Consider the following 14376-nt stretch of genomic DNA (forward strand, 5'->3'; position numbering starts at 1 on the left):
GCCTTCATGTTTTCTACTCTTCTTCATTTTAAACTAATGAAGGTGAGAGTGGGCTGTAGTGGCAGTTTTCCAAAGCCACTTTCACTTAGGAAAAAGAATCCTCATGTGAAATCCTAACTTGGGGGAAAGGAAGTTTCTCAAATTGTTGCACTCACAGAAATCAGTGTACACATCACACTGTGACTGGAAATGAGAACTACACAATGTAGAAATCACTTTTATTATTAGTCAGTCCCTCCTAAAGGATGGTCCACTTCAACATGTTCATGTTTTATACTACACATTCCTAACATCCATTTTCCACTGAAATGAATTCCTGAAAGCTGCTATCACAGTGAGCATGATGATTAATACCAATGTCTATAAATTCACATTTAAATGAAAAAATTCATATTTGACCTTTTATCTTGCAGCATTGGAGCTTAGATGCTGTTTTGATTTTTTAAATAAAGATCTGCACTAGCCTTACCAGTGCTTTCAATCACATCATAAGGTCTTCATCATGATTTTTAGCATATTTACCAACTGTGGTCTGGTCCATACTTCTGAATGCATCACTTTCTCACAATAACTTGACAACAATTAAAGCAGACAGGATGATGACAGACTGCCAAACTTCAGCTTCACACTGACTGAAATAAATGGAAGCCAGTGGTTGCTTCAATTGTGGAAAATCACATTAACAAATAAACAGTACAGCATGCTTTGGAAAATGCTCTGCAGTCATGTCAAATATGTACGATGTTAAATACTAAGACAAACGATAACTAAGGTCTGTTTACATTTTACCTGTGGGTTATTGTTATATGACATCCATATGGAAACACTAGAGACACAATGATGTCATGATACATTACCAAGTGAATTTTACATCCATTTACCAGCAATATTTATGTGTATTGTTTGAATCAATGTGATCTGTCAGACATATGATTATTTATGAAGCACAGAAGCTGAGAAAAGTAGGAAAGTTAGTATTTAACATCTTTCAGTGTGAGGTGTTGGTGGGGGTATTTTTTAACTTTGGACAGAGCCAGGCCAGCAATTTCCACTTGCTTCTGGTCTTTATGCTAAGCTAGGCTAATTGCCTTCATATTTGAGGCACAGACATTAGATTGATATAGATCTTCTCATAAAACTCAGAAAGACAGTAGAGGAGACTATTTCCCACATTATTTTCTTTTAAAATGCTGTTCTTTCATTTGGAGCATTTCATGATTCCATCTCCACACGCTAATCAAGACTTCATGATGTGGTTAAAAGCCGTAGAAAAATCCTGTAGGGTTAAAATAACTGACATCCACACCTAGTATGTTTCTGCCATGTTCATGTGTTTATGTTAATGCTACACATCTGTAAGACAAGACAATGAGAAAATACCAGCCACATTACCATCAGTATTATTATAAAGTGTGTCTGTAATGTGTTGGCTGTATGATGTGACGCTCTGTTCTTATGAACTCTAACACAATTCTGCTGGCAAGTCAAGAGGAAGGAAGGCATCTAGACAATTCACATTGAAAATATACTGGAACCAATCACTCATACACATATCCAACATGTTTTTGTTCTACTTCTAACTAATCCCCCACACTGACAATTCTGTTCACATCTGCTAATATGATCATTTACTCAACTGAACATGAAATATTATAAACTAGTACAGATAAATATTTGCTTTATTATCCTAAACAGCCATCTTCTAGAAACACATCTGGATAAGCAGACAAAAAAATCAAGTGAAGCAGGACTGTTTGTTCTCATTGATGCAGGTGTTGTAAATGCTTCTGCTGGGTTGTTTCTGTTCTGCTGGCTTCTCTTTAAAGAACCACAGGAAGTATGAATAGTAGAACAGCTTCCTCACAGGCTGAAGATTGTCTTTTATATTTAGAATTTCCTGGATGTTCCTACAAAGCTAAATCAATTAACAGGAGGACATACAGTCAAACAAAAATATCTGGCAGTAAAAAAAAGGAAAGTTGGATAGCAGTGTATGATCCAACACAACATCCACTGCTGTTAGATTTACTCTGGTGATGACAGCATTGTGTGTCCAGTCTTATTTTCAGAGTTTTGTTCATCTTTTCTATGAAATCCACATGAAGTGAAATGTCAGCGGGACAGCAGAGGAAGATCACCAGGATTCATGATGAGACTGGAGTCCAGGTTCAGGTTATCTATGGAGGCACACAAAGACAGCATTGATAAAGTCTGGTGTTAATCATTCTTTTTCTTTTTGTCAATAAATCACACAGTTAGACCCAAACCATCTCAGTACTTTCACTTGTTTGTGACTCTCTGCTCCTACTCCACTGCTTCCTAATGAAGACATGAATCTTTAAAAATACCTCCAAAATATATCTTTTCTTTTTCTTTCTTTTCAAACCCTCAGATAGCTACTCTCACCTGACAATAAAAATAGATAGAGGACTAACAGTCTAAAACTGATCACTGTACGGTTTAGTGCCTGTTAATCAAACAAGAGGAAATGTGGTGCATTATTTGGGGACTATTTTAAGCGGCGGATTAATCCACATTTGGTGCTTTAGCGAGCATTTCCAGCAGCAGTGAGGCACATGGATGCTTTTGGAATAGTTTTTGGAGAAAACTCTATGACACAGATGAAGAACATACACACACACACACACACACACACACACACACACATATATATCAGGCTTATAATACTGGTGGTTTGCCTCAGCACATGGGATTTATTATCATAACATGCACTGTAATTAAAGCTTCTGTGTAAAGTATATTTATGAATCGATACAGTAGTAAAAAAAGAAAACAACAACAACTAATACATCAGAATAATGTGAAAGATGCTGTAATCACATTAAAAAGCAAGAGGTGATAGTCATTTAAGAGTACAATCCAGTAAACATGATACTCTTCTTGACCTTTGATAACAGTGGAAAAAGTTATCAAAAGTTAAATGTAGTCTGAGCACAGGCAGCCATATAATACTATAAAACAGAGTACAAATGACAAAATGTTGAAATTGTAATCAGGACCTATCTATGTAACAGAGTCATGAAGATCAGATCACCCACACAGCTGAGAACATTTGGTGACAATTTCCAATATTCAGTATGTGTCAATCAGTGCAAAAAACCTGATTTGATCATCAGTCATTGTCAGAATGTATGTGTGTGTGTGTGTGTGTGTGTGTGTGTGTGTGTGTGTGTGTGTGTGTGTGTGTGTGTGTGTGTGTGTGTGTGGCTCCTCATCAACTTCACCTTGATCAAAGTTGTTGAGTTTTTTGGAGTTGGATCCTTCACCCAATCCCTCAATGTCCACTAGATCACTGTTCACATCAGAGTCATTCAAAGCACTGAGCGTCACATCTACACACACACACACACACACACACACACACACACACACACACACACACACACACACACACACACACACACACACACACACACACACACACACACACACACACACACACACACACACCAGAAAGATGACAATGTGTTGTATTATTAGTGGACAATGTAAACATTAAAAACGCTCAGTTAAAAATGACTCAATAAAAGCAAATCTCCATGGTGACAGAGGTTGTGTGCAGTTACAAGTTTTTTTTGGTTTTTTTAAGGAGTTGGGCTGTACAACAAAAAAAGAGATTGACAAAAAAAATAGTTGATGGCTTATAGAAGGAAACAACTGAACACTGTGAAGATGTATAGTTGAGAATTCATATTATTATTATTATAATTGTTGTTGTTTTTTTTATTATTATTATTATAAAGTAATTGATGTTAATAATCTGATTTTACACTAAGTCACTCCATAATGTAAAATCCAGCTATATAGCTGATGTTCTATTCATTGTCTTTATGAGTTTATTACATATCTGTATGTTCATCCTCAAACTGACACATTATGGAATTATTCTACAACAGTAGCAGGATGGGTGAGGGCCTAAAGGTAACTGATGTTCTCTGTTTTTTGTACAGGTCAGACAGGCAGGATGATACAAACAGTGATATGAGGTGAAATAAAGCAGCATAGTCAGAATGAGTCACAGCTGTAGACAGTAGGTCTGACCCATACTGGATTTTAGGGGCAGATGCTGATATTAGGGAGCAAAAGAACTCTGATATCATAAATTGTCTGATAATGTTATACATACAGAAGGTATAGATAAACACACACTTTTTAGCTAATGTTGTTATCACACACACACACACACACACACACACATATATACATATATATCAGGACATGTTGGACAACATATTCGCCAATACCAATATATGTGTGATAGGTTTTGTCTATCTGTAATATTGGCTGATCAATATATCAGTAGGGCTCTAGTCTAGTGGACAGTCCAAACTCGTCCTAAGCCATCCAGTTACATTTAATTCTATTATATTTATTATTACAGCCAGATTTCATTTAGTGTAATATCTTACAGCATATCCTAACAGCCAGCACATGTCTGACTATCACATTGTGTAACATCAGATGCTCTCTGTATGAATATGTTAAATATGCATTTATATTACATCATGTAACCAACCAGATGTACACTCAAGATCAGACTGGAAAATTAACCACAACAGAAAATATGTTTTATATTGTGATTATGATATTAATGCTTCTTTACTGGAAATGACAATATAGCCAACAGCAACTTAACCACAACCTTCCAGCTCCCTGGTGATCTGCCTCTAACCAGCTGATAACTTATTTAGGTTTTATGCAGTGAAATGAGGAGGAATCATTGATTACTCCTCATTTCAATATTGAATTAGCTGTGCTTTAAATGCAAGCAACAGGAGGTAAAGAGAAACAGAGCGTCCAACAAAAGTTCAAACACTTTGCTTTTAATACAAATATTTTACTGTACCATAAGCTACTGGAGTTTTGTCTCACTGCGTAAGATAAAAAAAATCCAGATAATAATGATTTTCTCTCTTCTACTGTCAGCAGATTTAGGTTGATGTATGTTCATATTTGGAGTTGTATTATTGTGTTTTGGGCCTGTCACTTCCTGCTCCATCTGAAAGGTCATATCACCCAAATTACTAAAAAGGAAAAAACTTATTTACTGTGTTACACCTAATGCTTTTATTTTGACAGGTTTTGAGATTCATACTTTCAACTCAAGAGGTGAGAATAAAGAATGGAGTTTCGAAGCAATGGAGAAACATTTAGACAAATCAACATCTCTATCCAGAGTAAACACTAGATACAGTGTGTGTCAGTTTGTGCTGCTTCACTCACCTGCAGTCTTCTGTTTCTTCATTGGAGGACGGTTAGCGGCTGGACCCTGGAGTCCCGATGCCACAACAACCTGTGCTGTGGGAACAGAGATGATGGTTGGAGTGCCCTGTGTTGCCATGGAGACAGCGGCCACCGCTTTCTTGACGACCTTCTTGGGTGCGTCTGAGGAAGCTGGAAGTGCACCGTCTTCATACAGCTTCCTCTTCACCGTGCTCTTCACCTGACCGCTGGAGGGAAGATGGGAACTAACCTGACTTTAGTATTTATAGCAGGTCAGCTGTCATCAAATGAATGCTCCAATAATCAATTCATCTGCAACACCTTGCTGTATATCATTGTTATCTGGACATATTTGAGTTTTGGACTGTTGGTCCATTTTTACATTTGTCTCCTAACCATCTTTTGTAAAGGTGGACAGATGGTTACACCTTTATACAGAGTGAATAAACATGATTCCACTCCACATGTATTCATTAAATCTGCTGAGTTTTTTTGTCTGGAGGGTTCATATACATCATGTATTTTAAAAAAAAGGTTTGATGGTGGTGGTGGTGGTGGAATAACATTGTATTAACACACTACTTGAATGTCCATACTCAGATATTTTCTGTAATGATATATCAAATGATTTATACGGTATGTATAGACCTTGAAAACACAACCATCAATTATTTCTGACCAGTCACTTGATAATAACAAGTAGTGGATCTGCTGTTGAACAGCAGCACTGAATTTAATAACTGGCAGATGTCCCTGTTTGTTGCCAAGCTAGCACTTCTTACTGGTTTAATGTTACATTATAAAAATGGTGAAAAATGTGCAACAATGCAGCAGACGTCCTCCAACAAACTAGGACATGCTCATGGTCTCACTTTCAGCACAGACAGGAAGTGAACAGACAGTGGACAGAACAGAAAAATAGGGTTGATAAGGAGAGAAATGCTAGTTTTGTGTTTAAATCAGCTACATATACGCCAGACCTGTGTGTGCTGAGTGCACAGAGATAAATATGATCATCACTTTTTTATAAGATCCATGTCTGCTCTCATGCAAACTTCACTACTGAATTCACCATGTATTGTATGTATGTGTGTGCATGCAGATGTGTATGTGTGTTACCCTGAAGGACTGGAGTCAGCCACTGGATGAAGCTGCATGGTGAGCTCTCCTAGTTTGGTGAAGGCGGCTCCAGCTGCAGAGAAGATTTCCCCAACCTGTGCAAAACACAAACACATACTGTAAAACTCAGTGTGTATGTGTGCACTCAACACTGCATCCATATTTGATAGTAAAATTATTATCCTGATTCCATGTTCATTAATCTGCTGCTGTAACAGCCGACAGTCTGCTGCTGCAGGTTTTGCTTTCATATAACACTGATGTCGTTGATAAGGTCTGGCTGGAGGTTTTATCCTCCATCACTTTCATTGAAAGCTCATGTGAAGATCTTTTAATAGTCAGTATGAACAGGAGGAATGATTACAGAGAAGAACACATATTTACTGTTGATATGGACACCTGACTGTAAACAGACAGCAGCATCTCAGTGGTTCATTAGAATATTTTCAGAACCGTTTCTCCAAACAACTACTTTAAGTCTCTAACTTTCCTAAACCCATCTCTCAACACTGATATTCTTCGTAGCTGGAAAAGTTAAAGCAGCTCTTTTGTTTTGTGTAACGTTATAAATGAATAAGATGTTTTTCTTGTCTGGCTAACATAACTCTGCAGAGACATAAAACAAGCCAGTGATTCATGTGTTCAGAGCACTTACTTTAGTGGAAGCTGAGGTCATGGTGCAGCTCTGTGTAGCACCATAGACTGAACACAGCCAGTTACTGGAACTCAATGATGCTGTGAAGTGGACGTAGCAGCTGCTAAGATGCTAACAGTGTAGCTACTTAGCATTTGGTGTGACTAGGACCTGTGCTGCTGTTCCTCTGCTCTTATTATCGACGTCTGGAAAAGTTCAACATGTGAACAGACCGGGGGACAGTGCTATGAACGCTTTAGCTCCAATGAATTACATTACTGCTAGAAGTAGACAGGTCAGTTCATACACCGAATACAATAAATGAGAGAACATGTGCTGCCTTCAAGGTCTCCTCGTAAACTCCGTGTTCGCTTATCCAACTTATTGTGTGCTGTGTTGAAGAGAGTTTAGGTTGAAAAGTATATTTTGACTGTGTGTATTATTTTGTACATGCATTTAACGCTACATACTATAAACTCAGCCTGTTAATTAACGTCCTCACTACAATACAGTGATATGGAGAAGTGCTTCCTTTCGCTGATATAGTTTTCGGTTTTGAACTCAGCACCACAGTGACATCTGGTGGCTGAAAGTATAGCAACAAGTCAAGACGACACGTCAGTGATTTCATAGTTCCAATACCTCATGTGTGCTGTATAGATTTAACAATACTATTATACTATTATAATACAACAATATTTTTTCTTTATTGTCGATCATTGTTGAAATGAGTCTTTGACTACAACTGTAAGACATGAAACAGCAGCATGTAAAAAACACCAGACCATGCAAGGGTACAAGTATTCAGTTACTTTATTTAAGTAAACACTGCATTACCTCAATTTAGAATTACAATAACAGTAATTAAAAACAGGTAAAAGTTTATTATTGGTCGAATGTTGCCTGAGAGTGTCAAAGTAAAAGACCTCATTATGCAAGAAAATCTACTCTGTCAGTTATATTTCATTTTAGTATCTTTACTGATGCACTAATGTATTAGCAGGATTTCATAGTTGAAGCTGGAGGTGGAAGCTATTTTTTGGTACTTCATAAGTTGTTTTTTTTCTTTCTTTTTTCCTTCTTATATATTACAAAATAACTATAATAGCTGTTGAATAAACATAGAGCAATGAAAGTTAAAATATTCCCTCACTGTAATGGAGTAAAGTAGCAGTGTAAAGTAACACAAAATGAAAAAAAATACTCTAATTCAGTACTTAAATACTGAGCACTTAGTGTTCACACTGACTATGACAAGATCCCTTCTTACAATGTAAGTGATGGAGAACAACATCCACAGTCCTCCTGTGCAAAACTGCAAAAAACAATTGCACTGACTGGAGGCACTTTTGGGGGGGCTCAAATGTTTTCCTCTTCTCCTTGGGGTTCTCCTTTCTCAAGAGCACATGAAGTAGCAGCTCCAGCATGGTGGAGGACATTGGGTAAGAACCTGTGGTAGTAATTAAGCATGACCAGGAAAGACTTCAGCTGTGTTTGGTTAGTTGTCTGTGGGGCATTTACAATTGTCTTAACCTGGTCAGCAACTGAATGAATCCCTCTAGGGTTAATTCTGTAACGTACATGTACGCCACTTCTAGTATCATTAAGACACATTTGTCTCTCCTCAGACGAGGTCCTGCAGCTCCCCCCAGTACCACCTTGTACACATGGCTGGAATCATCATCCCTGCTCACCAGGGTATCATTTACTCCAACTACCTTGTAGTCCTTGTAATGGGTTATCCATAGTGTGCTGGAATATGCCTTGGTATTACATTCCATGGTTTAGCCTGGTGTGCTGATACACACCACATTGTGTTTACTGTTTTGAACTTCATTGATTCTCCATCCAATGTGAGCTGCTGGTATAGGCCTGAGATATGCCTTTGTGATACGATATGATTTTGGCCATCTTAATTAATGTATGAAAACAAATTTGACCTGCCCTTTCCTTCCTAGTATTCTAGTATGGCTCTTATTTTTAAAAGGCACTGATACAGCACCTGCATTTTTAAAAAATGTTTAATTTTATTAGACAGGAGAGAGACAGCCTAACGTTAACATGGTATGTGCACTAACTGATGAACCACAGGGGTGCAGGGTGATTTTAATGTTAATTCAATCAGTGGCTGTCAGATGATTACTGCTGGGGCGTATGACTTCCGTGTCTTGCGTAAACTAATGCATTGCTTCATCTAGTAACATTACATGTGTGGTTCTGACAGCAGGCAGTGATATTTGACAACTTACATGGAGTTCTGTCAAACTGTATTTATATTAGACATATGGGGAGCAAGCCCAAATAAGCAACTAAACTTTAGAAACAAGCCAAAAAAACAGCAATCCACAACTATCCATATTTGTAAGCGACTTTATAGAAAAATAATAAATGGATAAGCAGCAAATCCAACAGGCCCAGCTTATCACCTGAAGAAATCGCCTTGATGCTAAAAGGACAGTGAATGTGGCAGATATCCACTTGCCTCAGATCAACTTTTAAATACATCATTGCACAAAATGACTCTGTGGACACACTGTGGATTTTGTTCTCTATTACTTCCATTGAAAGAACAATTGAAGGAGATCTTTTAATATTCAATATGAACAGGAGGAATGATTACAGAGAGGAATACCTCTTTTACCTGACAGCTGTTTTTAAGACACACTGAAAAATTTGTGAAACTGGCCTTCAAGTTTTGTATTTCCAACAGTACCTGAATGCACCGTAGAAGCACCGCGGCGCGACGGGCGCGACCGTTGAGCGAAAAGTCATGTGATTTAAGACTAGGTCATATGATTTTTTCCCCCTTTATCAGACAATTAATGTTAAATATGTTGTAACATCACACATGCTGTTTTTGTCCTACACTGGTATAATTACATAATAGGAAGTATAATTTACCTTTCATTTAAATTGAATATAGTTCCGAATGATAAATACTTGACCAAATAGTTGATATTTCTGTTGGTAATTAAAACCCAACTTTTAAATGAAACTTTAATCAAAGAGGTGTTAACAGACAGAGCTGTAAGAGGTGGACAGGGCTCCTTTGCCCAGCCTATCAGCGGATTTCCTCCAGTGGTCACTCCACTTCCATTGGAGGGAAATATCCCCATAGACCACCATTATAAAATAGACGTCTGTAAAAGTGCTGACAGAACAAGTCTGACTCTTCCTATTATCATTTTTTGATCTATGGAAGATTTGTATGTGTAAAGCTTTTCTCGAGCCGAGAAAAACGATTAAAACCCATGACGTCATCAAAATGTATAGTCTATGGGGCTCAGCAAGAGCTCGCGGGCGGGGCCAGCGGGAGAAACACTACTGCGCATACTCAGTAGGCCTATCCAAGGAAACTATCAAAAAACTTTCATAACTTTTCTAGTTCCCTATAAAAACAAACCCGGAAGAAACTTTTTGGCGTATGTGCCAGCTGAGCAGCTCTGATAGGAGTGAATGGGTGCCATTTTTGGTCTCTTATTATACATCCATGCTCTGTCGACACTACGGAAACTTCCGGTGTCACCTGACTGAACAAGTGACACAAGTTTGACCAACAAGTCAGAGAAGTCCGATTCTTTTTCATTTCTAACACAACTTTACCGTTAAAGATGCGCGGATTGATCTGTGGACCCAAACTGGCAGCGTGTGGGATAGTGCTGAGTCTGTGGGGGATCATCATGTTGGTGAGTGAGACTGATCTGTTCTCGGTTTTATGATTTCTGTCAAATGATTATAAACTATAAGTTGAGCAGAGCTGAGACTGTGTCAACAACAAACACACAGTTCTCCTGTGATGACTTTAATGTCATTTAACAGCAGCTTCTATACAGCTGACTTAACCACACTTTCAACAAACATGTCATAGAACTGTGCTGTTCAAACAGACAATATGAATATGAATACTAATTAGTAATACCCTAATACCCTGCTGGTATTAGTATTAATACTAATACCAGCAGGGTTTAAAAACAGCTGTTTTTAAAAGGCTTCCAACTCCGTTTTGATTATAAAGATAAATATATGTAACATTATAAACCTGCTTATTTTGTTAGGTGAATTTCACATATGAAGCCAGAATACATAAAATAGCCATCATTTAAATGATTCTTGATAGATTAGACAGTGTTACTTTGAGTCTTTTTAAATAAGAAAAGTAGAAATCAAGATCTACTCAGACTGTCTGTTACTGTCTGTCTTTACTGATGTCTTCTTTTCTTTTTCTTTTCTTTCTTTTTTCTTCTATTGCAATTATTATATAGCGATACATTCTTTATTTGATAAAGAATAAAAAGAAAATGAAATTTGAAGAGAACTACTACATAACTGTAGATTTTCAAAGGTTATTCCAAAATTTTAGAATAAAATCTTTCAAAAGCAAGAATTGTTGGTTTAAATAAGTTTTATATATATATATATATATATATATATATATATATATATATATATATATATATATATATACACATAAGGCTGCATGCTTGTTTGGTAAAATGTCAGAAAATAATGAAAAATTCCTGTTTTCATTTCTCTCATATCTCATGGTGACATCCTCAAATGTTTAATTTTGACTGATCAATAGTTCAAAATATATAAAATATATTCAGTTTTAGTAACATGTATGACATAGAAATTTTCAACAAGCTGTAACCAGCATTTCTGCTTAAAAGATGACTGAAATTATTATAAGATTAATAAAATATGTGCCAACGAATTGTCTGTTAAAGAGTTCAGTTTAGACCTGCTCTATGTGTAAAGTACCTGGAGATGACTTTGTTGTGAATCCACAGCGCTATACAAATAAAGATTGATTGACACCCTCTTTGGGAATGCTCATTGATTGATTGATTCATTGACTGTTAATAGAATAATCAATTAACCAGCTAATTGCCTCTAGATATATTGCCTCAAAAAATCACACAAAAATATGAATGATGTTGTTTAATGTATGCAGAGTAAGAAGTGATCCTTCAGTAACAAGTGTCCCTCCTGTCTTCAGACCATGCTGGGGATTTTCTTCACTACACATTCAGCAGGTCTGATTGAAGATGTGCCAGTGACAGAAGATGACATGAAAGAGTAAGACTTCTACTGTCCATCACATCATCGGTGTTCTGTTGTACTTTATGGAAAGTTATTGAGCTCAGCAGGTGTGCATGAACATGTAAAGATTTAACACCCTCAGCTGGTTATACAGGGGTCAGCCACTGTTGGTGTATGATCCAATAAGATCCAACAGTTGCATACGTTGTGGTCATGACGACATTGTTACATAGAGATGTGTATCAAATTAGTCTTTAACCCATACTCATTAGAACCATTTATTTAGTGCAGAGGTATCCAAACTATTCCACAAAGAGCCATAATGGCTGCAGATTTTCATTCCAACCAAGCAGAAGCACACCAGGGTTTAGACTCATTTGATGTGGAATCGTGTGCTCTTGAAACCTGCAGGCACACAGCCCTTTATGGAGTAGTTTGGATGTGTCTGATTTAGTGGGTAAGTTGTGACATTTGTGGCAGCAGCATTTGTGGAGCTTAACAGTCAACAACACTAGATTCACTCACAAACTTCTTTTTGAATCATTCAACTGTTGTTTTACATTGATGTCTGCTTCAACTGCAACATCATGAAATATCCAATACAAGATAACATTCAGCTTTAGATTAGTCAGTGTCTTGCTTCTTCATACTGGCCACCCTGAACAAGTGTTTATGTTGTGCAGACTATGATGGGTTTTTGGGTTTTTGTGTGTGTGTGTGTGTGTGTGTGTGTGTGTGTGTGCTCTCAGTGACAACCCTCCCCAGAAAATCTACGCACTCTATGAGAAGGTGGGAACCAACTGCTTCATAGCGGCTGCTATCTACGTCCTGTTTGGCGCTTTCTCCTGCTGCCAAATGAAGCTCATCAAGAAGAGGGTGAGTTCATTTGTTTAGACTGTTTTCGAGTGTATGTGTTGATTTTAGAGCAAATGTGATAGTTTTCCTCTCGAAGGACCTGTGCTTAAAGACTCAGAGGACAGTAAACTGCAGAAGTGAGAAAGAAGATAGAACCTAACTACATCTAGGCAGTAGTAATATCTCTCTATTTATGTCACTGGAACTACATTTTTGGTAGAAATAGTACATTAAACTAATGTATGGAAAGCTCCACTTGCTTCCCCTATATGATTCAGTGATTATTACACACACACACACACACACACACACACACACACACACTATGAATCATTTGGACAGAACAAACAACACACTACTTCATACACATACATGATTACTAGTAATGTATGTAATGTGTACTCATGTTACCAACCTGTTCTTTAGGAGTACCTGGTGCACTAGTGCCACCTGCTGGACTGAGAACCTGACAGCAGCACTCTGACAGCAGTGGAGGCTGTGCCTGAACAATCACCTGCTCCTTGATCATTGACCTGCTCTGGGGTTTGAAATTTTTAATCAGAAGCCACAGGGAAGAGTCTGGATGCCATGTGACCGCAGATGGATGTTCTGCACCTTCATGTATTATAAAATTTTGCTACCTCTGATCATAAGTGCTTGAATTATTTGAATTAATATCCACTCAAACTTAGCAGTCGTGTTGTTCTTCAGAGTCTAAATGATTATTTTTGTGAAGCATTACATGTTGTAATTTATCTCGTCTTCTTGTCATCCAGACCTACAGTACAAGAGAATGTATATCTGATTATTGCCAGTAACCAACTGGGTTTGGAATGAAGTTATCAGATCAAATGATTCATTTCTTTAAGCTATTTCCTGTCTGTCCATTTGTCTTTGCTGTTTGACTTCATCCTTATGTCCACCAGATGTGATCCAGCTGTGCTCCACCTGCTGAAACAGATCTAGTTACAGCCAGTTCAGGTGCTTCTCTTTTACATACTCTGCTTTTTTTTTAAACTGAAAACATTTGTGTGGATATGTTTCTACAACATCTCCATAGAAAAGTATATAACAGAGTTCAGTTACATTCACAGTGCAGTATAACAGCGCTGTGGTGGACATGTAAAGCTGATGCCTGACTGCTGCACTGCTCACATTGAAACCAACTTCTACCATGTGTCTACCTGTTATCAGTAGATACAACCAAACTGTTTAAGGTGGACATTCAGGTTACACTTCCACTCTAAATACATGCATGTTGCTTCTTTAAGAAAAATGATGTATAAATGAAAAATGATTTAATGACATACACAACATTTTTGCTAATAAATAAATACAAACAAGTGCATTTGAACTTTTTCATATTTCTTTAAAACATTTAACAGTGTTTCATGTCTACTACTCATCTCATAGTGAAGGAGAAGTAGACAGTTGTTGGAATAAAGTAACAATAACAACGTATAAAACTCAAAGGAAATTAA

At 37.3% G+C, this 14376-nt stretch overlaps 2 protein-coding genes across 2 annotated transcripts; one reads left to right on the forward strand and one right to left on the reverse strand.

Annotated features, from left to right (window-relative positions):
* Positions 1–1291: 1291 nt before the first annotated feature.
* On the reverse strand, positions 1292–7322 carry zgc:92664 (uncharacterized protein LOC436695 homolog). Its single transcript, XM_053343480.1, has 5 exons — positions 7019–7322; positions 6364–6458; positions 5245–5489; positions 3246–3353; positions 1292–2177 (listed from the first exon to the last, which is right to left on the reverse strand). Exons 1-5 carry the CDS (start codon positions 7037–7039, stop codon positions 2113–2115), a joined length of 534 nt encoding a protein of 177 aa, XP_053199455.1. The 5' UTR covers positions 7040–7322; the 3' UTR covers positions 1292–2112.
* A 3012-nt stretch (positions 7323–10334) lies between these two features.
* rnaseka (ribonuclease, RNase K a) lies at positions 10335–14239 on the forward strand. Its single transcript, XM_053343483.1, has 4 exons — positions 10335–10683; positions 11997–12076; positions 12790–12916; positions 13322–14239. Exons 1-4 carry the CDS (start codon positions 10609–10611, stop codon positions 13337–13339), a joined length of 300 nt encoding a protein of 99 aa, XP_053199458.1. The 5' UTR covers positions 10335–10608; the 3' UTR covers positions 13340–14239.
* Positions 14240–14376: the final 137 nt, after the last annotated feature.

Source organism: Scomber japonicus, chromosome 22 (genome assembly GCF_027409825.1).
Source record: "Scomber japonicus isolate fScoJap1 chromosome 22, fScoJap1.pri, whole genome shotgun sequence".
Classification (NCBI taxonomy): domain Eukaryota; kingdom Metazoa; phylum Chordata; class Actinopteri; order Scombriformes; family Scombridae; genus Scomber; species Scomber japonicus.

Coding starts and splice junctions, on each gene's coding strand:
- rnaseka (XM_053343483.1), top strand. CDS start 10,609: ATGCGCGGATTGATCTGTGGACCCAAACTGGCAGCGTGTGGGATAGTG. Junction 10,684..11,996: donor TGTGGGGGATCATCATGTTG/GTGAGTGAGACT, acceptor TCCTGTCTTCAG/ACCATGCTGGGGATTTTCTT. Junction 12,077..12,789: donor ACAGAAGATGACATGAAAGA/GTAAGACTTCTA, acceptor GTGTGCTCTCAG/TGACAACCCTCCCCAGAAAA.
- zgc:92664 (XM_053343480.1), bottom strand. CDS start 7,039: ATGACCTCAGCTTCCACTAAA. Junction 6,459..7,018: donor TGACCTCAGCTTCCACTAAA/GTAAGTGCTCTG, acceptor TGTTTTGCACAG/GTTGGGGAAATCTTCTCTGC. Junction 3,354..5,244: donor GAAGAAACAGAAGACTGCAG/GTGAGTGAAGCA, acceptor GTGTGTGTGTAG/ATGTGACGCTCAGTGCTTTG.